This window comes from Xenopus tropicalis, chromosome 5 (assembly GCF_000004195.4).
Source record: "Xenopus tropicalis strain Nigerian chromosome 5, UCB_Xtro_10.0, whole genome shotgun sequence".
NCBI lineage: Eukaryota > Metazoa > Chordata > Amphibia > Anura > Pipidae > Xenopus > Xenopus tropicalis.
In genome coordinates, this window is record NC_030681.2 from 62,635,920 (window position 1) to 62,663,088 (window position 27,169).

At 40.5% G+C, this 27,169-nt stretch overlaps 1 protein-coding gene across 1 annotated transcript in view; it reads right to left on the reverse strand.

The window, feature by feature from the left end:
- Positions 1 to 27,169, reverse strand: part of reps1 (RALBP1 associated Eps domain containing 1) — a 253,687-nt gene that overhangs the window by 69,137 nt on the left and 157,381 nt on the right. The window contains 3 exon segments of the mRNA NM_001045730.1: positions 875 to 947; positions 14,373 to 14,474; positions 19,964 to 20,051. Coding sequence (NP_001039195.1) covers positions 875 to 947; positions 14,373 to 14,474; positions 19,964 to 20,051 — 263 coding nt within the window.

Here is a 27,169-nt window from a genome sequence, read left to right on the forward strand (position 1 = left end):
TGAGACAGGAAGTCTGATACCCAAGAAAATGTTTACAAAAAAGGAGACAAGAAATCCTGTGTTTCTTTTGATAGAGGACTCGGTGTAGCTTTTCTGTGAGTGCTTATGGCTGTATTCACATTTCTGACAATGATTTCTTAGTTTTACCTTTCCTTCTCCTTTAAGTTTTTTTTCTTTCTCTAAACGTGTCCAATTGAATTTTGAGGTGAAGTAAGAAAATACACAGCATGATAAATTACACCACTTTTTTTTTTTATAAAAGATCTCCGATTAGTTCTTTAACATCATTAACTTACCTCAGCTAGAGTTAATTAAAATAACACCACTATTAACTTGCAATGTAAATATCTATTTTTTTAAATGGTGATCTTCTGTGCTAAATCTTATTAATCTGTAATTGAACACTACTTTACAACTTTTTTTTGGTGTCAAATTTTTACACAGTTTGATGTTCTGACCCCGTAGTGCAAAGTACTGTCATAAGTTTTCAGTTACCTAAACTGTTCATTGTGTTTATTTCCCATTTAAGCAGTTGTTTAATATAGCAGGTTTTAAACAACTGCCTAAATGGAAAATAAACACAATGAACAATTGCATGGGATTGTTTAACATAAACTTCTCTTCCTACCTAATATACATGGCCAAGTATAGTAAAGGTATAAGATATGACTGGATGTTAGTGGCAATACTACCCTTAAGGGTTTAAAATGCTGAGAAATGCCACACCACTTAGCTGAATGTAAGAAGCAGTTGCTTTAGATTTATCTACTAGATACTCTATAACATGACCTGGATGTATGATGTATGATGTATGCCACAGAGACAATACATTGCTTTTATGTCATATAACCTTTCAGTTCAAATTACTACCAACCGCTGTCTGGTAGCCACATTTTCAATTTCCTCTGGTTCAGAGTTGAAAGAATCAGAACTGTTGTAGCCATCAGCTGTAAAACAAAATATATGTTAGTTGTTAAAATGCAGAAAAAAAATGCAGAAAAAAAATGCAGATAATGAAAAACCTCTTTAGCATTACAGCTAGGAACTCTTCTACAGAGATTAAATCCACCTTTAGGCTATTGTCACACACACACACTGTTTTCTCCTGTTTTTGCCAATAAAAAACATGAATAAGCGAATGTATACAGGTTGACATGAATGGGATCTGTTTCTCACTGAGAACAAAAGGTTGATTTTGGCAAGAAACCACTCATGGTGTGCATTTTCTGGTAAAAATATGTCCTGTGTATTTAGTGACACATGGGATCCTGATGGAAATGTCACATCAAAAAATGTAAAATGCTTATGACAACCATGTGTTATAATAAAAATACTTCTGTTCTATACACTGGGAGTTGTTTAGATGTATATATAATATTTTATGTAGTTAAGGAATAATATATCTCTCATGTCACTTGCCCCAATTGCTTTTAAAAAGTGTAGTTTGGGGGAAGCAGTAATATGCAAGTATTAGATAAGATAAATTAACTCATTAGACCATTAGAATACAATTTACAATAGTGATAAACATAAGTTTCAGCATGCATGCCAACACAGTTGGGTCTATATCATGACTTGTACATTAATGTTCCACTTAAAATGGTTGCCTGTATGAGATTGCATAATTATCTAGGCAGCCACTTCATGCCCCAAAATCCAGTCTGTATAAACCTTGACAGCCATTTCCCCACAACAGCTTCTATTATGTGGATGAAGCAGCGCTTGAATTATGGCTACTGGGTGACAGTGAGGGGAGCAATCCACTTTATGGTGGTGTAGAAGCGCTCCACTGATGATTACAGCAAACACACTTATGGATTAGGGCTGGATATTGGTGAACTAAATGCTGCATAAATAAGTATAATGTTATTATACAGACAACCAATTTAAGAAGAACATTAATATACCAGTTCTGACATGGGCCCAACTGCATTGGCGAGCATGTTGAAACTTATGGCATCAGCATATTAGTTTATCACTACTGAATTGTAATCCAATCACCAAAAGGTTGTATTGGGACTTATAAGTGAATCTTAATCAGATCATCTACTCAAATGCTTGCTTATTAGCACTTCACCCAAACCACACTTTTGCAATTTTATGGGCACATTACATGAAAGATACATCTGTAGCTTGTTCATGCCAGACAGAAAAATATATGAAATAATTTATAGATAAATTATAGGGGCGTGGCTACCAGCTTGATGTGAGCGGTAGCAATTCCTTTGGGCTCCGCTGCTCGGGCCTAAAATAAACTCCTGGGGCCACTTCAACATGACTACCACAGACCCTGACGTTAATAGCCAGACTGCCCTCCCCCAGCGCAACAAAATGGGGCCAAGCAAAGCACAGAAAAAAGCATTGGAGACAGCGGCGCGACTAGAGAGATTCGCCAGGGAAGAATGACCTGCACAAAATGGCGCCGATGAACAACAACCAGTCTCTCCAGGTCCTTCAAATCCCGGCAGCCCAGCCAGGACTGAGGAACCCTCCCTTACTGATCTGCTGGTAGAAATCAAAGCAACTAGAGACGTATGTACCACTCTCATAACCGCCAAAACAGAGGAGCTGAAAGTTGAATTCTCTATCCTGAAACATGATATTCAAAAATTGCGGGAGCGCACAGTGGAGGCAGAACAATGGATAAGCTCGTTGGAAAACTCTCCCACAACAACTACAAAACCTCCAGCAGGCAGTAACGCAATGGCAAACTAAAGCTGATGATTTGGAGAATCGCCTACGCCGCAACAATATTCGTCTAATCGGCTTCCCGGAAAGGGCAGAGGGCCCCAACCCAGAGGCCTTCCTGGAAAACTGGATAAGGGACACGTTTCAGGTAACAAATCTTTCTAATGCCTTCACCATAGAAAGAGCCCACCGTATCCCGATGAGGGCCCCAATCCCAGGTGCCCCCCCCAGAGCTCTAATTGCACGTCTACTCAATGCTAAGGATAGAGACTCCTTGTTAGCAATGGCACGAGCCAAGGGCCACCTAACATATGAAAACGCCAAAATATCACTATATCCTGACTTTTCCCTGGAAATTCAAAAACAAAGATCCAGGTTCCAAGAAGTCAAAAAACGACTCAGGTATCAAAAACTTGAATACTCAATGCTATACCCTGCCCAATCCAACAGCACTACACACTTTTTAACCATGCTGCAAGAAGCCTCGGCCTAGCTGGATACTGCTAACCCGCAAAGATAAGTTAAAACAAGGCCTACCACCTTACTATGTGCAAAAGATTTTAATGTCTACTTATAATCTCCCAAGGGAACCCTCTACCGCTACACCCCCTATCCACTCTACCACACCAAGGTGTGCAAGCTACGGTCTGACCACCCCACTGTTTAATTGCATACAGTTGTGTATAATTTGATTCTTTTTTTCTATGTATTTTTCTAGGTTTGGGGAGGAATTCTGCTTAAGTTGGGTTAAAGCAGAAAGGGTGGGTATGCCATCCACACATAAGGTGGAAGGCAGGGAATGGGTTGTTTACGTTTGTAAAGTTTTAAGGTTCACTTCAGGTAGTCCAGCAATGAGGTATACACTACTACATGCCCTCAGTACAAAACCTAAGCTCACAACTAAATACATAAACAATGGCTAGACCCCTCTCTATCCTATCATGGAACGTTCAAGGGCTTAACGACCAGATTAAGAGAAAGTAAAAAGCAAATACCACAGGTAATTATGCTTCAGGAAACGCACCTACAGGGCAGCAAAACCCTCGCATTTAAAAGGCCTTGGGTAGGCTGGGCATTGCATGCCACCTTCTCCACATATACAGGAGGAGAAACCTAGGGTTAAATGAAATTTGGAGGCATACCCACCCGTCTGAGACTGGTTTCTCATGTTTCTCAACTTCCCAAATGGTACTTTCCAGAATAGATATGGCATTCATATCCAAGGAACTACTCCTTAACATACAATCAGTCACGTACCCCGCAAGAGGTATTTCAGATCACGCCCCCTTACAACTACTATGGAACTCTGGTCATCCCTCACAAAGACAAAATAAACCCTGGTCACTTAACCCAGTTTGGTTGAATATCATAAATAATGATCAAGGCATGGCAGCCAGTATCAAAGAATTTTTCCAAATTAATTTGACAGACAAAACAGACACTGCTTGGGAAGCCTTTAAGGCATATCTAAGGGGCCTACTACATTCAGAAATTACAGCCATCAAAAGAACTTCCACAAAAGAAGAAGCAGAGATAGAACAGCAAATACAGAACCTTTCAGCACAAATTCAAGTAAACCCCTCTCACCAGAAGTTACAATCCCTAAGGCAGCTAGAAGCAACCTATAACAACTTTCTACAACAAAAAGCTAGATGTAGCCTCCTATTTAACAGGGCAAACTACTTTGAACATAGTGAAAGGGCAGGCAAACTATTAGCATTCCTAGCCAAAACATCCGAATCACCCCCATAATAACAGAACTATACAACACACAGGGACAACTGGCCACGCAAACAGAACAAATTAAGGAAATCCTCCATAACTTTTATAAGAATTTATACACCTCAAAACAACAAAACACCAGGGAGGATATCAACCAATTTCTTAACGAAATTACTCTTCCATCTCTCCCCCAAGAATTCAACGATACACTGATACAGGATATAACAGAAACTGAAATATATGAAGCCATTAAGGCCCCGTAAGGCAGCTGGCTCAGATGGCCTACCCATAGAAATCTACCAAAGATTCCACAAGGAACTTACCCCCCACTTAACCAAACTATATAACAATGCACTTCCAACAGGCACCCTACCCCCATCTCTATACAATGCCACAATAGTTCTGCTCCCTAAACCAGGCAAAGATCCCAAGTACAGTGACGCCAACAGGCCTATCTCACTGCTTACCATCGACATAAAAATCTTAGCAAAAGTCCTTGCCAACAGGTTAGGAAAAGTCATACTCCAACTAGTGCATGAAGACCAAACAGGCTTCATGCCGGGTAAATCTACAACACTAAACATAAGACGCCTATACACTAACTTAACATACCCCCACAATAACATAAGGCAACGAACAATAGTGGCACTTGATATAGCTAAGGTGTTCGATACTGTAGAATGGCCCTACCTTTGGCTAGTAATGGAGAAATTCGGTATTACAACAGCACAATAAGCCCAATACTAGCAAATACTTGCCGTATATGGAAGGTTGCCACCCAAATAGTCCGAGACAAGGGTGTTGACCCATGTACCCCCATTTGGTTTAACTCAAGGTACCCAACCCTAACAGGCACTGGACACATGAAACTATGGCTTGATAAGGGTGTTGAGACCATAGGTGATGTGTGGACAGATAACGACACAGTACCCTTTAGAACACTCAGACAAACTTGGGACATACCAAATAACCAATGGTTGCAATACAACAGAATCAAAAAAGCTCTACAGCTGGCCCACAAAAAAGAACCAATAGTAATATGCAAGAACCAGTTATCCCATATTAACAGACCCACCACCAAAGGGCTAATTTCTATTCTATATGCACTACTCCTCCAAGAAAGCAGAGCAAAACCACTAGAAAACCTACGTAATAGGTGGGAAATGGAAACTGAAATAATACTAGATGATGAATGGCAAGAAGTCCAAGAGTCACACCAAACAGTATCTATATGCTACAGGCTTCTCATGATCCAATTATACACTATACAGTACACAGAGCCTACTATACCCCAACCAGGCTACACTCTATCTATCCAGCCATACCAGATACCTGCACAAGGTGCAATATAGAGAAGGGTACATTAATACACATGCTGCGCCCACATCAAACCATACTGGTCCGCCATCCTAGACGAGCTTGATACCACAATACAGAATACCCTCCCTAGGACTCCAAAAGTCTGTCTGCTAAATGTTCTCAGTAAAGCTGTTACTAATCAATACCACCGTATACTTACCAGCAAAACACTTTTCTTAGCCAAAAAACTCATAACACAACACTGGAAAAGTGCAGACCCCCCAGATATCCATGATTGGGAAAAACTAATGTACCTCAAAAGAGGCAGCCCAAACAAATTCCACAAGATCTGGGATCAATGGCTGGATAGACACCCGCTCCCTAATATAATTAATGACCAATAAAGTATATATAGGCACAGTGTTTTACCCATGTATAAGACATCTAAAATGTGTGTTTATGTATAATAAAACACTGCTATCCTTTGGGTAAATGAAACTTTTTTTTGACAATGCCAACAGACTGTGCATCCCATGTCTGATAATTGTATATCTCAAATGTTGTAATGCTTAATGTATACTTAATAAAAACTACCTGAATTAAAAAAAAGTGATAGAACAGGAGTGTTTTTTTTACAAATGATTGAGCTGAGAATTTTACATTTTTAATGTGACACTGCTATGAAGTTATCCGTTGTAAGTGTGGAATTATCTGTAACTGTATAGTGAATATTGGAGGGGCCCCTCCTACCCTTTCCATGCTTGTTTTATGGAGAGCAAAGTACTTTAATGGCATTACTAAAGGGATATGTTCTATATATTGAGGTGTTTATACATATGTTTAAAGAGAATGGAGATATTAGCTCATTCCAACACTGGGTAATGGCGTGCAGTAATGGCGTGCAGTAATGTAAACAAAGCAGTAGAGGATGTTTTGTAAATTTGCCCTGGAATTCACAAGAGAACCTTAATAGTATACAGTGGATATACAAAGTCTACACATCCCTGGTAAAATGTCAGGTTCCTGTGCTGTACAAAAATGAGACAAAGATAAATAATTTCAGAACTTTTTCCACCTTTAATGTGACCTATAAACTGTACCACTCAATTGAAAAACAAACTGCAATCTTTTAGGTGGAGGGAAGAAAACCAAAAAAACTAAAATAATGTGGTTGCATAAGTGTGCACACCCTCTTCTAACTGGGGATGTAGCTGTGTTCAGAATTAAGCAATCACATTCAAAATCATGTTAAATAGGAGTCAGCATACACCTGCCATCATTTAAAGTGCAAACAAAGTAAGTCCATACACTCGCGGTTCCTTGTAAACTCAGTCCGTTATCCACTGGTGCAAATCCTCCTGATGCACCTGGCCAGGTGCCTATAGTAATGAGCACAAGAAGAAAGGGGGAAAAAGGCACACAAAACAAATTGCTGGTGTAAAAAAATACCTCTAACCTGTTTATTGCAGAGTGCACATAGGGACCAAATGTTTCAAGAGCTACATGCTCTCTTCATCAGTGGAAAAAGTACACTTTTTTTAAAAAAGAAAAGTACTTTTTTCACTGATGAAGAGAGAATGTAGGTCTTGAAACTTTGGTCTGTATATGTACTCTGCAATAAACAGGTTGGAGGTATTTTTTTACACCAGCAATTCGTTTTGTGTGCCTTTTCCCCCCTTTCTTCTTGTGATCATTTAAAGTGCCTCTGATTAACCCCAAATAAAGTTCAGCTGCTCTAGTTGGTCTTTCCTGACATTTTTTAGTCGTATCCCACAGCAAAAGCCATGGTCCACAGAGAGCTTCCAAAGCATCAGAGGAATCTCATTGTTAAAAGATATCAGTCAGGAGAAGGGTACAAAAGAATTTCCAAGGCAATAGATATACCATGGAACACAGTGAAGACTTCATCATCAAGTGAAGAAAATATGGCACAACAGTGACATTACCAAGAATTGGACATCCCTCCAAAATTGATGAAAAGACGAGAAGATAACTGGTCAGGGTGGCTACCAAGGGGCCTACAGCAACATTAAAGGAGCTGCAGGAATATCTGGCAAGTACTGGCTGTGTGGTACATGTGACAACTATCTCCCGTATCCTTTATATGTCTGGGCTATGGGGTAGAGTGGCAAGATGAAAGCCTTTTCTTACAAAGAAAAACATCCAAGCCAGGCTACATTTTGCAAAAACACATCTGAAGTCTCCCAAAAGCATGTGGGAAAAGGTATTATGGTGATGAAACCAAGGTTGAACTTTTTGGCCATAATTCCAAAAAATATGTTTGGCGCAAAAACAATACTGCACATCACCAAAAGAACACCATACCCACAGTGAAGCATGGTGGTGGCAGCATTATGCTTTGGGGCTGTTTTTCTTCAGCTGGAATTGGGGCCTTAGTTAAGATAGGGAGATTTTCTTACCTGAAAAATCCTTTTCTCATAGGCCCATACTGTCAGTGCAGGATGACTGGGGATAAGCTGATCCTCTCTGGAGGCAGGACAAACTGAAAAAAACTTTCTTCAATCTCTCTCTCTCCCTCGTGGCTCCACCTCTTCCTCCAGTTTTGTACCAGAGCCTGCCGGTGGAGACAGAAACCTAACTACCTAATCTACTGCCCTAACGTGGCGAGCAGCAAAAAACCGGCACCCCAGGGTGGGATGCTGCACTGACAGTACGGGCCTATGAGAAAAGGATTTTTCAGGTAAGAAAATCTCCCTTTCTCAGTCGGCCCTACCCATCAGTGCAGGACGACTGGGGATGTCCCAAAGCCGTCCAAAAAAGGGTGGGATTTAAATAAAAAACTGTTAACTGATGATTGAACTGAACTAAAGGCAGGAGCTAATTATGTGCTACTGCTGCTTGTAGCACCTTCCTGCCGAAGGCTGCCTCAGAGGAGGCCCTGACGTCTAATCTATAAAATTTTGCAAAGGTGTGTAATGAACTCCAAGTAGCCGCTTTACAAACAGATTCTATAGATGCAGCATTGTGGAGCGCCCATGATGCGCTAACTTTTCTGGTGGAGTGTGCTTTTACAGGAAATGGGGTATTTTTCCCCATAGAGCTATAAGCTTCAAGTATGGCTGCGACTATCCATCTGGCTATTGATCTCTTTGAAGCTTTTTGTCCTTTTTTATTGTTTCCGAATAACACGAATAGTGCGTCAGATTGTCTGAAATCTGTTGTTCTGTGTAAATAGAATTTTAATGCCCTTACAGCATCTAAAGTATGTAACTGTTTTTCTCTAACGTTGCTTGGTTTAGGACAGAAGGACGGAATTACAATCTCCTGGTTGAGGTGGAAACTTGATGTGACCTTTGGAAGGTGAGATGGGATTGTGCGAAGAACAACCTTATCCTGATGAAAAATTGTCCAAGGTTGCAGGTGTGACAACGCTGCAATATCTGACACCCTTCTAGCTGAACATATTGCCACCAGGAATGCCACTTTAAAGGATAGGAATTTGAGATCCACTGATGCCATGGGTTCAAATGGGGCCGTTTGCAAGGCCCGGAGAACTAAATTCAGGTCCCATGGAGGAATAGGGTCCCTCAGTGGAGGGTGAATTTTGAGGAGAGCCTGAAAGAATAATTTAACCTCTGGTAGAGTGGCCCATTGTTTGTGAAAGAGAGCCGAAAGGGCAGAAGTCTGAACCTTCAAAGCTGAGGTACTTAAGCCTTTGTCTACTCCTTCCTGTAGAAAATCTAGGATGTGAGAGGAAACACAGGATTGCCAAGGTATGTTGCGGTTCCGGCTCCAGGAAAGGAAACGCCGCCATACTCTATGATACGCTGTAGCTGTGGATTTCTTTCTTGCCGCCATTAAAGTACGAACTACCTGTTCTGAAAAACCTTCTCGTTTCCATACTGTGGCCTCAACATCCAAGCCGTTAAATTCAGCTTGTGTACATTCTGTGCTCTCGCTGGACCTTGTGACAGAAGATCGTCTGATAGAGGGAGTGTCCATGGTTGCTCCGCTGACATTTGAATTAGTTCCGCAAACCACGCTCTGCGTGGCCACCATGGGGCAATGAGTATCGTGGGAATCTTTTCTCTTCTGATTTTGTGTAGTAGTCTTGGAATGAGAGGTATGGGGGGAAACGCGTACGCTAGTCGGCAATGCCATGGGCTGGTGAGTGCGTCGACCCCCTGTGCCTTGGGGTCCTGGGTTTTTGACAGGAACCTCGGGAGTTGGGAGTTGAACCGGGATGCCATCACGTCGAGACATGCTTACTATCTGTTGGAAAATCTCCGGTTTGAGTCTCCATTCCCCTGGGTCCAGTGTGGTGCGGCTTAGATAATCCGCTTCCCAGTTCTGAATGCCCGGGATGAACACTGACGATATCAGTACTTGATGAGTTTCCGCCCAGGTCATGATGCGGGAGACTTCCTGGAGTGCCGCGGCGCTCCTCTTTCCCCCTTGGCGATTCAGGTAAGCTACTGTGGTGCTGTTGTCGGATTGGATTCTCACGTGTTTTCCTTTCATGTCGTTTTGCCAATAACGGAGAGCGTGGAAAACTGCTTTTAGTTCCAATGCATTGATATGGAGTCTGAGCTCGTGTTGTGACCATATGCCCTGGCATACCTGGGGTGGCCAAGTTGCTCCCCATCCCAGTCTGCTGGCGTCTGTAGTGATTATCTCTTGTACTGGACGGTCCCAGCTGTTTCCTCTTGTGAGATTGGGGAGGTGCATCCACCACAAGAGACTTTGCTTTATTTTGTCGGACAGGTAGATTTTTTGTGAAAGGTCTTGATGGTTTTTGTTCCATAATCTTAAAAATTGCCATTGTAGTGGGCGAAGATGAAACTTTGAAAACGGGACTGCTTCGATGCTGGCTGCCATTAGGCCCAGCAGTTTGAGGATGTCGTGGGCTGAAGTCCCGGACTCTGTTAGTATGTTGCGGGCTGTTTCTTGTAGTGTGGTAGCTTTGGCGATTGGCAGGAATACCTTCCTGTCCACTGTGTTGATTTGCATGCCCAGGAACTCTAATGATTGAGTTGGTTTGAGGATGCTTTTCTTGTGATTGATTATCCAACCATGTTGTTGTAGTGTTGTGAGACACTTTTGAGTGTGGTGATCGGCTTGCTTTTCTGATTCTGCCGTGACTAAGAGATCGTCGAGGTAGGCTGTCACGTGAATGCCTTGAACTCGAAGTACTGCTAGTAGAGGTCCTAGTACCTTGGTAAACAGTCTCGGGGCTGATGTCAGTCCGAATGGGAGGGCTCGGAATTGGAAGTGTAGTTGTCCCAGAGCAAATCGAAGGAATCTCTGGTGAAAGTAGTTGATGGGTATATGTAAATAAGCATCTTTGATGTCTATTTTGGTCATGAATACGTCTGGTTTTAGACTCTTTATAATTGATGGTAGGGATTCCATCTTGAAGCGTTCGTATCTTACATATTTGTTTAGTGGGTGCAGGTTGAGGACTGGGCGAAACCCTCCGTCTTTTTTTGCCACTAGAAAAAGGTTTGAGTAAAACCCGTGGAATCTGAACTCCTGAGGTACTGTTGTTATAACTTTGTTTTCTTGTAGGTTTTGGATGATGCCGTATAGTGCTCGTTGCTTTATTGGATCGGATGGAATGTTGGATGTGACGAATCTGTGTTCTGGCGGTTTTTGAATGAATGGAATACTGTAACCGTGATCTAGAATGTTCAAACGTCTGTGATTGAGTTTTGCCAGGTTAGCACAAATTCGTGTAGTCTTCCTCCTACTTGTGATGGAGGATTGTGTTGGCAATAAGAGTCAGGAATCCTGTCCTTTAACTGGAATGTTCTTGCGGGGCATTTTGGATTGGTTCTGCCATGAAGCTTTGAAGCTCCTATTGGGCTGATGTTTTGCGTTTGTGGAAATCCTTTCTGGGTCTTTTACCATGTGGTAAAAAGGCACCTTTGCCGCCCGTGACATCTGAAATAATCTGTTTTAGTTCTGGGCCAAATAGTTGTGATCCCGTGAATTTAAGAGATGTAAGCTTGTGTTTAGAAGCTGTGTCGCCCGACCACTGGCGTAACCATAGTGCTCTGCGGGCAGTAACCGATGCCGCTGAAGCTTTGGCAGACAGTTTGGCTGTCTCCATGGCTGCTTCTCCTAGGAATGTAAATGCAGATTTTATTTTCTCTAGCTCTGCTGAAAACTGGGCTGGGTCGGTGGGGGGGTGTCTTTGTAATTGTTGACACCAGTATTTGGCCGTTCTGGCGACTGTAGTAGATGCTGCTGCTGGTCTCAATATAGCTGTTGTATGTTGAAACTCTCTCTTTAGAGCAGAGTCTATTTTCTTGTCCATTGGGTCTTTAAGATAGCCTGCATCTTCGGCAGGAAGGGTGGTGTTGCGTGCCAATCTGACAATGGGCGGATCGACTTTTGGTATTTTATCCCAATATTTGTATTCTTCAGATATCGGGTACATATTAAAGAATTTGTCTGGAATGTTGGATTTTTTATCCGGTTGATGCCATTCTGACTCAACGTATTTGGCGATAGATTTGCAAACTGGGAATGTTCTGGCTTTTTTGGAAGTATTACCCAAAACCTTATCTGCCTTAGATATGGCTATTTGCTCTTCTCTAATTTCCAAAGTGGAAAAGATATCCTTAAGGATATTTTTTACCTCCTCAGGCTGTTTTGAAGAGTCATCTGATTCGCTAGATTGACTCTCCGAGGAGAATTCCTCGTCTGAATCTATGATACTTAATTCTTCAGAAGAGTGATATGACTGAGAGTCAGAGTCTTGTTGAGGTGTAGGAGAAGGTGAATGTTTACGCTTTGTAAGGGGGGAGGATGGGCGCTTACACTTCCTCTTAAGCTGCTGTTGCGGTGTTTGATCAGATAAGGCCTGCTGGACGGATGACTGAACCGTGGATTGAATCCATGACATGAGTTGTGAAAGATCAGATGTTGCTAAGGGATTTTGAGCTGTGATTGGTGCAGTGTCCCTTGTATCTGTAGAAGGGTTCTGTATTTGGGGCTGAACATCTTGAGTGGCATGAACTATTGCCGTAGTAGTCATTTGTGCAGGTTCAGATATACCTTCCTTATGTGGTGAAGGTGAATGGTCCCTGTGTTTGGGAGCAGTTTTTTATATGTCTTTTAACTCTAGCTTTTAATTTGCGTGTTCTGTCAGGGAGATCTATCTCCTCAATTAAGGATAGTAGTTCCTCATCTGGTACAGACATAGTAAAAAATGTACCTGGTAATATAAGGTTTTCAGGAAGTAGTTGAAGTTGCAATAGTGGACTATACTGTTCACTTGGATGCAGACTAACCGATCACAGTTGTTGGTCTGCTGGAGCCAAAGGCTGTACACGTGCTGCCCCAGGGACCGCGCGTTATACTTGCACACTGAATCGGCAGATATACCCTCCTATAGTGCAGTTGAAGATATGTGCTGCGGAGGACTGCGTCTATTGTTCCTCACTGTGAGAGGGTGCGCGCTGCTATTGCTGCCACAGGGACTGGAAAACGCATGAACGGGCGCGTAGTGATGACGTAGGCGCGCCCTTGCAGAGCCCGGGAAATGAAGACGCGCGAGTGAAGCGCCTGTGACGTCACCGCTAACAGCGTCGTGGTATGGGGCTCAGCTGGGAGCGCACACAAGTAGAACAAGGGAGAGGCGCCCAGAAGGGGGGCTTTGCTCCTTGTGCTGCGGGCTATGGGGCTCAACCTGGGCAATGCCTGGGAGCACACCGTCTCTTAACTTGAGGGGGAGCACACACACGGGGGGGCTCTACCCGTTCTGCCTTAGGAAAAAATGGAGAACTTCAGGGTTTTACCTTATATATAGCTGTGTATATATATCAGAGGGAGCACACATAGAAGGGCTCTACCACTAAAAACCGGATTCTTTCTTAGTAGTCTTCTTTCTTGCAGGAAATAAAAGGGAGAATAAAACTGAATATGGAGAGAGAAAAATTTGCTGCCTCCAAGGTAGGACAAACTGAAAAAAACTGGAGGAAGAGGTGGAGCCACGAGGGAGAGAGAGAGATTGAAGAAAGTTTTTTTCAGTTTGTCCTGCCTCCAGAGAGGATCAGCTTATCCCCAGTCGTCCTGCACTGACAGGTAGGGCCAACTGAGAAAAGGGGAATTATGAACAGTTCCAAATACCAGTCAATATTGGTACAAAACCTTCAGGCTTCTGCTAGAAAGCTGAACATGAACAGCCAGAGCCCAGACCTGAATCCGATTGAAAAACTGTGGGGTGATCTGAAGAGGGCTGTGCACAGGAGATGCCCTCGCAATCTGACAGATTTGGAGTGTTTCTGCAAAGAAGAGTGGGCAAATCTTGCAAAGTCAAAATGTGCCATGCTGATAGACACATACACAAAAAGAATGAGTGCTGTAATAAAATCAAAAGGTTATTCGACAAAGCATTAGTTTAAGGGTGTGCACACTTATGCAACCACATTATTTTAGTTTCTTTGGTTTTCTTCCCTCCAGCTAAAAGATTTCAGTTTGTTTTTCAATTGAGTGGTACAGTTTATAGGTCACATTAAAGGTGGAAAAAGTTCTGAAATTATTTATCTTTGTCTCATTTTTGTACAGCACAGGAACCTGACATTTTACCAGACTTTTTATATCCACTGTAAATGCATAAATTAAATACTGGAGTTCTAAAATGTAATAATAATAAGGTTTCATTCATTTAATTTCATATTTGTTTATAAACTTACCAACAGAATTTCCAGAGATAAACTTCACAGAAGAATTCAAGGTACTTTCTTCAGAGAGCTCTTGTGGTTTCATGTGCAAAGGGCTCTTGGAATTAGCAGGATCTAAGTACGGACAAATGATTTAATGAACAAATAAAATCAATATTATGCCCTATCATACAGTTATTTTGAAGCTGTATATATGTTCTTTTAGGTTTTTTTTGTATCTGCAGATTAAAAAATATAACATATGCAACTTATCTTTGATTTTACACTATGGGAGTGCGCCCCTCTATTTCCAAGTGTGTATAGCTTTTCTTTAACTACTAAAACCTTTCCACCTAACTCATTTAAAACTGTAATTTACCACTTTTGCTTGACTTGCGGTGCTGTTTGCAGACAGAGAGCAGAAATATTATATATGTTATATGCTTGCAGCCACTTATATACCTACTTCGCACTTACGTCAGCTTAAATTGACATATAGTGCACATGCGTGCCGGTTACTATGGCCCGAGGTTTTACCAAAGAGTATACTGAAGCAACGATGTGGTTTATTAAAAAAACTTTTTCTATATCCAGCCTCAGCGGGTATAAAAAAACCCTGCCTAATATGTATCTTTATGCCCCTGAGGAAGTCACATGATGACGAAACATGTTGGGCCTCACTGATCGATATGCTTTTTGCTTCCACAATTGCAAGTTTTAATTATTAAACAGATGATCTTTGATTTTACACTATGGGAGTGTGCCCCTCTGTTTCCATGTGTTTTTAGATATCGATAGATTGACTTGCTACGCGAGGTGGCTGCACCCTTTATTGACTACGCAACTGGAAAGCTGTATATTTTCTGCAAACTTTTACTACATCACGTTCATTCGGACTGTGTATTGGTTCAAGAACATTGACTTGATACCTTTGTTTATATTATTAAGTGACCTATAAGAGAATCTTACCAAATTGGCATACAAATATCAGTCAGGTATAGGACTCATTATCCAGAATGCTCGGGAATTCCGGATAAGGGGTCTTTCCATAATTCAGATCTCCTACCTTAAGTCTGCTAAAAAAATATTTAAACAGTAATTAAACCCAATTGGATTGTTTTGGCTCCAATTAATTACATGTTAGTTGGGATCAAGTACAAGGTACTGTTTTATTACTACAGAGACATACAGTCTATGGGAGATGGCCTTTTCATAATTCGGAACTTTCTGGATAAAGGGTTTTCCAGAAAAGGGGTCTGATACCTGTACTGCCCTTTTACATCTTTTATTTTGAGCCACAATTTTGTGATGACAACTCAAATTGTACTAGGAAAAAGTGTGGGAGTAAAAGACAGAACTCAATTCATTGGCTGCAGTACCCTAGCTTTATCTTTTTTTTTTTATAGTTTTTTTCAAGTACTTAAAATGGCAGTTGTCTATTTATTATTATGCATTCATAGACCCTACTAGTAAAGTATATTTTTAATGGTTTATCTATATAAAGTAGTTTTAACATATCAGCTGTTACATTTTTAGAGAGAACTGTAATGTTCAGGCATATAGTTTCCCTTTATTTTTTGAGCACAGATATATCACCCCGTATCCTAATAAAGATGACCCTGATTTACTTGTCTACTTGTTCTGCCCCATGCTTTCCCCATAAAGCTATGTCTCTTCTACTCCTCAATGTAGCTTGTAGTGAGCAAACAAAAGAAAAACACTACAAAATAATAAAAAAACAACATGAAAACACAATTTTAGTTGTATAATGGTTGGTTAGTGCTTACATTAACTTATTAATTAACTGATATTGTAAATAAACTGAAACTTTACACTTCACATTAATTTATGACAAACAGGGGCTTTACAGTAATTAAAAAAAAAACAAGTTACAGATGAAAAATGGGATCAGAGGGCCCTACTCACAAAAATATAAATAAAATAAATATGCAGTATCTAGTAGAATTAAGTCTAAAACAACTGGACTTTTCTGAGTTTTTCTTGAAAACGTTTCACCACTCATCCGAGTGGCTTCTTCAGTTCAAATGACTGGTAGGGAATTCCCCGGTATTTAAGCTCTTGATGGTAGTAGAGTCACAGACATCCAATCACAATGGTTCCATTGAACTTGTTCAGTTAGGTGTTAGCTGAAACTGACAGGTGTAAGAAGGTATGATCCAATCACAATGGTACCAAGATTCTCATTGATGAAGGTGTTAATCCTTCAAAGTACATGACTGGAAGTGTGAACTGTTGTGAAACTGCTGGGGTAAGGATGTCAACGCGCCATTGTATGTTGGTGACAAGCGGTGTCTCAGGCCCCCTCCTCTGTTCAGGGATGGTTTTTCCAAGCTGGCATAAATGGCCTCTTTCACACCTCTTTCGAACCATCTGTCCTCTAGGTCCAAAATATGCACGTTACTGTCCTCAAAGGAGTGACCTTTTTCTTTGAGGTGTAGATAGACTGCTGAGTCTTGTCATGAGGAGTTCGTCCGCCTATTTTGGGCCATTCTCTTACAGAGAGGTTGTTTTGTCTCCCCAATGTATAAGTCTGAGCACTCTTCACTACACTGGACAGCATAGACCACATTACTTTTCATGTGCTTGGGTGTAGGGTCTTTAGGGTGCACCAGCTTTTGTCTCAGGGTGTTGCTGGGTTTGAAAAACACAGGAATGCGATGTTTGTTGAAAATTCTCCTAAGTTTTTCTGATGTTCCAGCAACATATGGAATGACTATGTTGTTTCGCCTGCTGTGTTCCTCCCTTCTGTTTGTAGGTCTGGTCTTTCTGTTGGTCTTTGATTTGGTTTTGATGAATGCCCAGTCTGGGTACCCACACGTTTTCAGAGCTCCTTTTAGATGTTTATATTGTTTCTCCTTAGCCTCTGCATTGGATGCCACCGTTTCAGCCCGGTTAAAGGTCACAGGGCCAAGGTGATCCATCAGAAAGCCCAGAAACAACTGTTAAATGAACGGGTGAGGCAGACTAACTTCTCAATTGAGGTCCTGGTTCATAAATTTGATAATGCAAAACAGAGATTGACAGCACAACTACCGGTGCTGACGTTGCAAAGAGTGGTTGAATTCACAGAGCAGGCGCAACTTGCGCAACTTGCACAACATGCCAAGGGCAAGGAGAGGCAAATAAACAAATTCACCAGTTTATTACCACGTACCAACAACACCCAGCGAACAGACAAATCAACAGGGAGGAAGGAAGATGAAAACAAGACAAGCCAGAACATCAAGGATCTGTGGGTAAAGAATTTATCAGACAGGGAACTCACAGAACCAGAGAAGGATGTCTTAGCCAAGGGACTGAACTTTGCAGTGGCCCCACGGTATGTACCAGTGGTAGACTTCATCACAGCCACAGAATCATCCATCCACAACAATAAGATACCGGTGGATGAGGCTGAAAACATCCGGTTAAAAGTATCAGCTGCCCTAGCTAATGCTAAAGCTCCCCCTTCCAACCTAAGTCTGCAAGAGAGGAGGGCTCTGACATCACTTGCCAAGGACTCAAGTGTCACTATCCTGCCAGCAGATAAAGGAAGGTGTACAGTGGTACTGAATACATCAGACTACCATACCAAAGTGTCCACACTGCTCAACGATTCAGACACATATGAACAACTCAAGAGAGATCCAACAAGCAACTACAAGAAGAAGGTTATAGACTGCTTGCAGCACCTTGAGAAGGAAAAGGTCATCAGTCCAGCTTTGTACCGTCGCCTTTACCCAGGCGAAGCCACTCCATGCCTATATGGACTCCCAAAAATACACAAAGAAGGAGCCCCTTTGAGGCCAATTGTCAGCATTAACTGTGTGACTTATAACATTGCTAAATACGTGGCCAACATCTTAGCCCCCTTAGTTGGAAACACAGTACACCACATTCAGAACTCCATGGACTTTGTCAAAAAAGTGAAGGAGTTAAAGCTGGAGATCGATGATACAATGGTGTCCTATGACGTAACATCTCTGTTCACATGCATACCCACTACCGAGGCAATTGAATCAGTGAGGAAACGGCTGAAACAAGACACCACCCTCAGCAGCAGAACAAAGCTGACCCCAGAACAAGTTTGTTCCTTACTGGACCTATGTCTCAATACCACTTACTTCAAGCACAAGGAAGTTTTCTATAGACAAAAACATGGCTGTGCCATGGGTTCGCCTGTGTCTCCAATTGTAGCGAACCTTTACATGGAAGAAGTGGAAAAGAAAGCCCTGGACACCTTCAAGGGAACAACACCAAGTCATTGGTTCAGACATGTGGATGACACCTGGGTCAAAATTAAAGCATGCGAGGTTCCAGCCTTCACCAAACACATAAACTCGGTGGACAAAAACATCACGTTCACAAGGGAAGATGTGAAAGACAGCAAACTGGCTTTTTTGGACTGTGCTATAGTTATCAAAGAGGGGAGGGACTGGATATTGAAGTATACAGGAAACCCACCCACACAGACCAGTACTTGCTGTTTGATTCCCACCACCCTTTGGAACATAAACTGGGTGTAATTAGGACTCTACATCATCGGGCTGAAACGGTGGCATCCAATGCAGAGGCTAAGGAGAAACAATATAAACATCTAAAAGGAGCTCTGAAAACGTGTGGGTACCCAGACTGGGCATTCATCAAAGCCAAATCAAAGGCCAACAGAAAGACCAGACCTACAAACAGAAGGGAGGAACAAAGCAGGCGAAACAACATAGTCATTCCATATGTTGCTGATACATCAGAAAAACTTAGGAGAATTTTCAACAAACATCGCATTCCTGTGTTTTTCAAACCCAGCAACACCCTGAGACAAAAGCTGGTGCACCCTAAAGACCCTACACCCAAGCACATGAAAAGTAATGTGGTCTATGCTGTCCAGTGTAGTGAAGAGTGCTCAGACTTATACATTGGGGAGACAAAACAACCTCTCTGTAAGAGAATGGCCAACATAGGCAGGCGAACTCCTCAGGACAAGACTCAGCAGTCTATCTACACCTCAAAGAAAAAGGTCACTCCTTTGAGGACAGTAACGTGCATATTTTGGACCGAGAGGACAGATGGTTCGAAAGAGGTGTGAAAGAGGCCATTTATGCCAGCTTGGAAAAACCATCCCTGAACAGAGGAGGGGGCCTGAGACACCGCTTGTCACCAACATACAATGGCGCGTTGACATCCTTACCCCGGCAGTTTCACAACAGTTCACACTTCCAGTCATGTACTTTGAAGGATTAACACCTTCATCAATGAGAATCTTGGTACCATTGTGATTGGATCATACCTTCTTACACCTGTCAGTTGCAGCTAACACCTAACTGAATAAGTTCAATGGAACCATTGTGATTGGATGTCTGTGACTCTACTACCATCAAGAGCTTAAATACCGGGGAATTCCCTACCAGTCATTTGAACTGAAGAAGCCACTCGGATGAGTGGTGAAACGTTTTCAAGAAAAACTCAGAAAAGTCCAGTTGTTTTAGACTTAATTCTACTAGATACTGTATATCATGACCTGGATGAATGAGAATCTTCATAGACAAAATAAATATGAATAAAATAATGTTAGCACCCCCATAATCCAGCATAGAAAAATGAAATTATGATTCTTTAATAAATTTTACCACTTGCAGTTCTTTTAAGCTCCATTTCTTGCATGTGAATCTTGCTTGGAGTCATGCGTATAGGAACAGGATGTACTATAGCAGTATCCTAGAAAAATATTTACCACAACAAATATATGATTACGTTGTTCAGATAAGACTTTCAAATAATTTCATTAAGGAGGTTCTAATGTCAAACATCATAATTCTTGTGTGTGTTATTTAGACTAAATGAAATACAGCTGCAGTAAAAACTCATCCTAAATCACTGACATGCTGCTCAAAGCTCCTGTATACCAACACAGATGGCGGCTGCCTCTTTTTCCTTACAAGAAAAAAAAGGAAAAAGAGTATGCCCTGTACCAAAAAAAAAAAAAAAAGCAGGGAGCTGCTCTGTACCAGGCATGAAAAAAGCATGGCATTGCTTTGTGGAAGACGTAAAAAAGCACAGGACATCGAAAAGGCATCATTACTCAGTTAATGATAAGGTGATGTCAGTCAAAGATAGGAAGTGAGCATTTCAGCAGAAAGTGAAACAATCTTTATTTGGCTGCAGTACCTGAAGAGTTCTAGTTATCTGTGTTTTAACCCATTAACTGCCAGCCAATCTGGCACTTCTTGTATTTATATTGTCAGACACTTTTTGAACATATAGGCATATTCAAATTTGCCTGTGGGCAGTAACACATTGCAACCAATCAGTGATTGGCTGCAGGTAGAACAATATATATATATATGTGTGTGTGTGTATCCTTAACAGAAATACATATATCAAAAATACAACAAGATAAATCAGAAAATACAACTGAAGTACCATGTTCCCTAAATGTGCTTATACCAAATATGTATAGTTTTAAGGATTTATGATTTCTGACTTAAGCATATTATTTCCTACAGGTAATTAGGTAACCAGATAAAACATCCTAAATATGATTGCCATGGGTGTACTAAACAGTTTGATTTCCAACTTGCATAGGTTTACTTAAAGAAAACACCAATAAATGAAAGTGTATAAAAGTAATTACAATATAATGTACTGTTGCCCTGCATTGCTACAACTGGAGTGTTTGCCTCAGAAAGACTACTATAGTTTATATAAGCTGCTGTGTAGCCATGGGGGCAGCCATTCAAAGGAGAAAAGGCACAGGTTACTTAGCAGATAACAGATAAACCCCCATTATATGGGGCTTATCTACTAGTTATCTGCTATGTAACCTGTGCCTTTTCTCCTTTTTTCCAGCTTGAATGGCTGCCCCCATGGCTACACAGCAGCTTATTTTCTGTAGCAAAAACACCAGTTTTTTGCAGAGCAACAGCGCATTATATTTGAATTACTTTAAAAAACTTTTTTGATGTTACTGTTCCTTTAAGTATGTGGAATGTAGGGGCCCCAAAATGAAAATAGCCCCATATGATCTATAATTTTTGTAGTTTCAGTTACTGCAAAATCAACACATTTACTTCAAATTATGTGGGGTAAAGCGAAAAAAAACAAAACAAAAAAAAAACTACATTTATCCCAGAAGGCCATATATTTTTGCAAAGTACACATTCTGACAAATCTTTCAACTTCAAACTACCAAAATGTGAAGCTTTCCTGATGTTAGCATTTTTGCTAAAATTTCTGAAAATCACCTAGGAGCTTATGAATATAAATTCCAGGGGTCCACTGAACAGTTTCATGCCCAATGTAAATCAGTTTATCAAAGTACATGGCATGTAGAGACCCCAAAATAGGCCTTGTGCATTCTAAATTCATGGCTTACATTTCAACTAGTTCAAAAACTAATTGCCTGCTGTACCCCTCTATGTGCAGTAAAGCTGACAAAAAAGCTTGAAACCCTTGAAAACTATATCTTTTTGGAAAGTACACATTCTCCTGAATGAAAAATGGGTACATATTTCATTCTAAATTACAAAACAAAAACTGTAGTACCGTGTTAGCCAGTGTCAAAAATAATAATAAAAAAACAACAAAACACAAATACAAAGAGTATTGTAGAAATGATACCTATATTGGCTAACAATAAAAATACATTGCAAGCTTTCGGAGCTCTAAGGCCCCTTCACCAGGCAAAATACAAATGAGAACTGAAATGGCACAACATTTATACTGATAGATCAGAGAGAAGTGTTTACAAGCAATAAATTAGGAAGTTACAGATAGATAGAGATAACTTGTGAAGATAGTGAAAGTAATTAAGGTTTATTAACTAATATTGTGAGTCAACTTAACAAAGAAAGTTGACTCACAATATTAGTATCCAGGAGAAACGGGCTATACAGGCTCTGAAAACCAACAAAGACTTGATAATAAAACCAGCTGATAAAGGGGGTGCCGTGGTAATAATGGACACTACCAAAAGAAGCCAATAGACAATTGTCTAACACCACATATTATGAAAGGTTAGAAGAGGATCCAACTCATAAATATACAAAGAAACTTAAACAGGTCATCAGTAGCTTCTCCCCCTCACAGACACACTTAATGGATTTGATGCCAGTTAACCCCAGAATTGGTACTTTTTACATGTTACCAAAAATACATAAGGAAGGCAACCCAGGACGACCCATCATCTCTGATATTGGAACATTAACGGAGGGCATATCTGGCTGGATAGAAAACATTCTGTAGCCAATTGTCAAGAGAACACCCAGTTTTATACAGGACACTACTGACCTTCTAAACAAACTGGCTACCATAGGTCCACTTCCAAACGGCACCATCCTAGCTACCATGGATGTGGAGTCTCTTTATACCAACATCCCACATGAAGATGGTATTGCAGCCTGCCAGTATTTCCTTGAAAAATCTCATATGTCCACAATGCCAACTCTACAACTAATCAGATTTAGTGATAAGACAAAACAGAGGCGCCAAAAGGATAAAATTAGCTAAAAACACTTAAAAACCCAATGGGTAATTCAGAGGAGGTAGTAGTAAGCTTACCTCCTCCAGGCAGACACCAACAAAAGTGGTAATTTTCAGTAATAGTTTATTCACAACAATATTGCAACGCGTTTCGCAGGCATTTCCTGCTTCATCAGGCAATGTAGAATAAGCACAAAAAAAACTAAAAACACAGAGACAGGCAAGTTATTATAAAACATTGTTGTATACGGCTGTTCAAATTATGGGGAAGTGAAGATACTGATGTGAGTGATGTATGGAGGAGTGCAAATATACGGTGAATAATAACAGTTGGGGGGGGGAAAAAAGAAAAAAAGAAAGTAGGGAAAGGAAAGGGGCAGGAAGGGAGTGAGGGGAGCCCTTGGGCCAAGTATATGGGGGGGAAAATGAAAAACAACATGGGGAAGCAAGTGCTGATGGACATGGGGGATGGGCTGTTGGTATATATTAATCTAAATGGGAAACAACATGGGGAAGCAAGTGCTGATGGACATGGGGGATAGGCTGTTGGTGTATGATAATCTAAATGGGAAACAAAGTATCTGGGTGGGAGACATAAAATTTAAACTATATGGGAGACATAAAATAGTAACATAATAAAGAACGTGAACTAAGGTATATTTAAAGCAAGGGGATGTAGTACAGATAACTAAAACAACAAAAAGAAATCAATAAAATTAAGATAGAGTGAATGAAACTTACCAGTGTCTTTGTATATACACACCAGGAGCCTCTGTGCTGCTTGAGGACACCTGAGCGTGTTATATAGTGTGGCTAATTGAAGGAAAGTGTGGGGGGAGGGGGAAACTAATTCACAGCACAGTGTGACTAATCAGAGGGAAAACAAACAGGAAATGGTGTAGTCATATTGGTGGTGGAAAATGGATAGTAGTATGAGCGGCCATTTTTGTTGAGGCTAATAAGATGTCATAACCAATGAAAGTGCAAAGGAATGCATATAGATATATAAATATACAAATTAAAAAAAAATGAATTAAAAACTCTATTAATTCATCTTGTATTATTCCATATGCCATATTGTTCCGTTTTATCTTTTACTAGTTCTTTCTTGTAGTAGCCTTTTTATGTAGTTTTATTACTTTTTTTTTTATATATATTTGATGCTTTTATGACCGATTATTTATATCACTTTGCAATATTTTGGAAAATGGAATATGCATATTTGGTTGCATACTCTTGCGTGGACGCCCGCATAGTTTTGCACGCCATACCAAAATTTGTATTTATTATGTACATTGTTTTTTATGGAGTATTACTATGTTATTATTATCATTACGATTACTATCATTTGTTGTTATTATTACTGATTTTGTTGTTTTATTACGTGATATTTATCCCTCAATTTTTTTATATCGGCCCAGGTATTTATATTTACATTTTTATTCAACATTGTTTAGAGTTCTTACATCAGGTTTGCTTTATGTGTGTATTTTTTAATTTGTATATTTATATATATATATGCATTCCTTTGCACTTTCATTGGTTATGACATCTTATTAGCCTCAACAAAAATGGCCGCTCATACTACTATCCATTTTCCACCACCAATATGACTACACCATTTCCTGTTTGTCTTCCCTCTAATTAGTCACACTGTGCTGTGAATTAGTTTCCCCCTCCCCCCACACTTTCCTTCAATTAGCCACACTATATAACACGCTCAGGTGTCCTCAAGCAGCACAGAGGCTCCTGGTGTGTATATACAAAGACACTGGTAAGTTTCATTCACTCTATCTTAATTTTATTGATTTCTTTTTGTTGTTTTAGTTATCTGTACTACATCCCCTTGCTTTAAATATACCTTAGTTCACGTTCTTTATTATGTTACTATTTTATGTCTCCCATATAGTTTAAATTTTATGTCTCCCACCCAGATACTTTGTTTCCCATTTAGATTATCATACACCAACAGCCTATCCCCCATGTCCATCAGCACTTGCTTCCCCATGTTGTTTCCCATTTAGATTAATATATACCAACAGCCCATCCCCCATGTCCATCAGCACTTGCTTCCCCATGTTGTTTTTCATTTTCCCCCCCATATACTTGGCCCAAGGGCTCCCCTCACTCCCTTCCTGCACCTTTCCTTTCCCTACTTTCTTTTTTTCTTTTTCCCCCCCAACTGTTATTATTCACCGTATATTTGCACTCCTCCATACATCACTCACATCAGTATCTTCACTTCCCCATAATTTGAACAGCCGTATACAACAATGTTTTATAATAACTTGCCTGTCTCTGTGTTTTTAGTTTTTTTTGTGCTTATTCTACATTGCCTGATGAAGCAGGAAATGCCTGCGAAACGCGTTGCAATATTGTTGTGAATAAACTATTACTGAAAATTACCACTTTTGTTGGTGTCTGCCTGGAGGAGGTAAGCTTACTACTACCTCTTCTGAATTACCCATTGGGTTTTTAAGTGTTTTTAGCTAATTTTATCCTTTTGGCGCCTCTGTTTTGTCTTATCACTATACCGAGTCCACCCTGAGTGGAGGGGTGTCATCCCCATTTTTCTTCCTTCTACAGAGAGCGACTTCTTATTCCTGAGTGGGGTCAGGACAATCTCCCCACCTGCCTATACAGTGGTTGCCTATTGGTAACCCTGGCTTGTGAGTATTTATTTGTTTATTCTACCATTACTCCTTGTAAAAACATATTACACCATTGGGGCTCTTGGTGTTCCTTTTTGTCTTCAACTAATCAGATTTATACTAACACACAACTACTTCTCATTTGGAAATGCCATATACCTCCAACTGATGGGAAGTGCTATGGGAAGCAAAATGGCACCTCAGTATGCAAACTTGTTTATGGCCCATTTAGAAGAAAATTTCCTGGCTTCCTGCAACACCAGACCGTTGACCTATTTACGGTATATAGATGACATACTTATAATATGGACAGCATCAGAAAAGGAACTATTGACATTCCACCAAAGATTCAACCAATTTCATCCCACGATTAACCTTACCCTCAACCACTCCTCTTCACACATCAATTTCCTGGATACCACTATCTACATCAAGAATGGAATCATACAGACATCCCTATACCAAAAACCAACAGGCCGTCCAGCATATCTTAGGTGGGACAGTTTCCATCCACATCACATTAAAAAATCAATTGTTTTTAGCCAGGCTCTTAGATACAACCGGATTTGCTCAAATCCTGATGAAAGAAATAAACATCTCCATTCCTTACGGAAAACTTTTGTTAATCAGGGCTACCATCCACAGGTTATTGATGATCAGATCCACAGAGCAACTCAAATACCCAGAGACACACTCTTGGATTACAAACAAAAAATAGAAATCAACAGGGTACCAATTGTAGTCACCTACAACCCACAGCTGAACATTATAAGAAAAATAGCCAGGGACCTGCAGCCCATGCTCCATACAGATACCAGACTAAAGGAGATATTCCCTGAACTACCCCTTCTGTCCTATAGACAACCACCCAGTCTGAGGAAAATGATTGTTAGAAGTGCTCTTCCCCAAACAACTAAAGCAGGTACATTTCCCTGCAACAGCAAAAGATGTGAGACTTGCAAATACATCCTGTGCAAAGATCAAATTGCAATACCGAATACACAAAAAGTCTACACCATTCGGGACTGCTATTCATGTGCTTCCTCCAATGTTGTTTACTTGATCATATGTACTAAGTGTCCTACAGGAGGAATGTACATTGGAGAAACAGGGCAAAAACTTGCGCACAAGGATGAACCATCACAGACATAAAATCAATACCAAAGCATGTGATACACCAGTGGGACAACACTTCTGCAATCAGGACCACAGGCTTCAGGGCATGAAGGTGTTAATTCTAAAAGGAACGTATTTTGCCTGATGAAGGGGCCTTAGAGCTCCGAAAGCTTGCAATGTATTTTTATTGTTAGCCAATATAGGTATAATTTCTACAATACTCTTGTATTTGTGTTTTGTTGTTTTTTTATTATTATTTTTGACACTGGCTAACACGGTACTACAGTTTTTGTTTTGAATTCTAAAAGGGAACTTTGGATCTGAACGAGAAAGGAAGATCTATGAATTCAAATGTATGGAGTTATTTAACACATTAAGACAGGGCCTTAATTTGGGGTCAGGTTTCATGTCACACTATCTGATCTGACTGAATCCAGACCCCTGGACTATTTACAACCCACCCTAATAAACCTTAATTACTTTCACTATCTTCACAAGTTATCTCTATCTATCTGTAACTTCCTAATTTATTGCTTGTAAACACTTCTCTCTGATCTATCAGTATAAATGTTGTGCCATTTCAGTTCT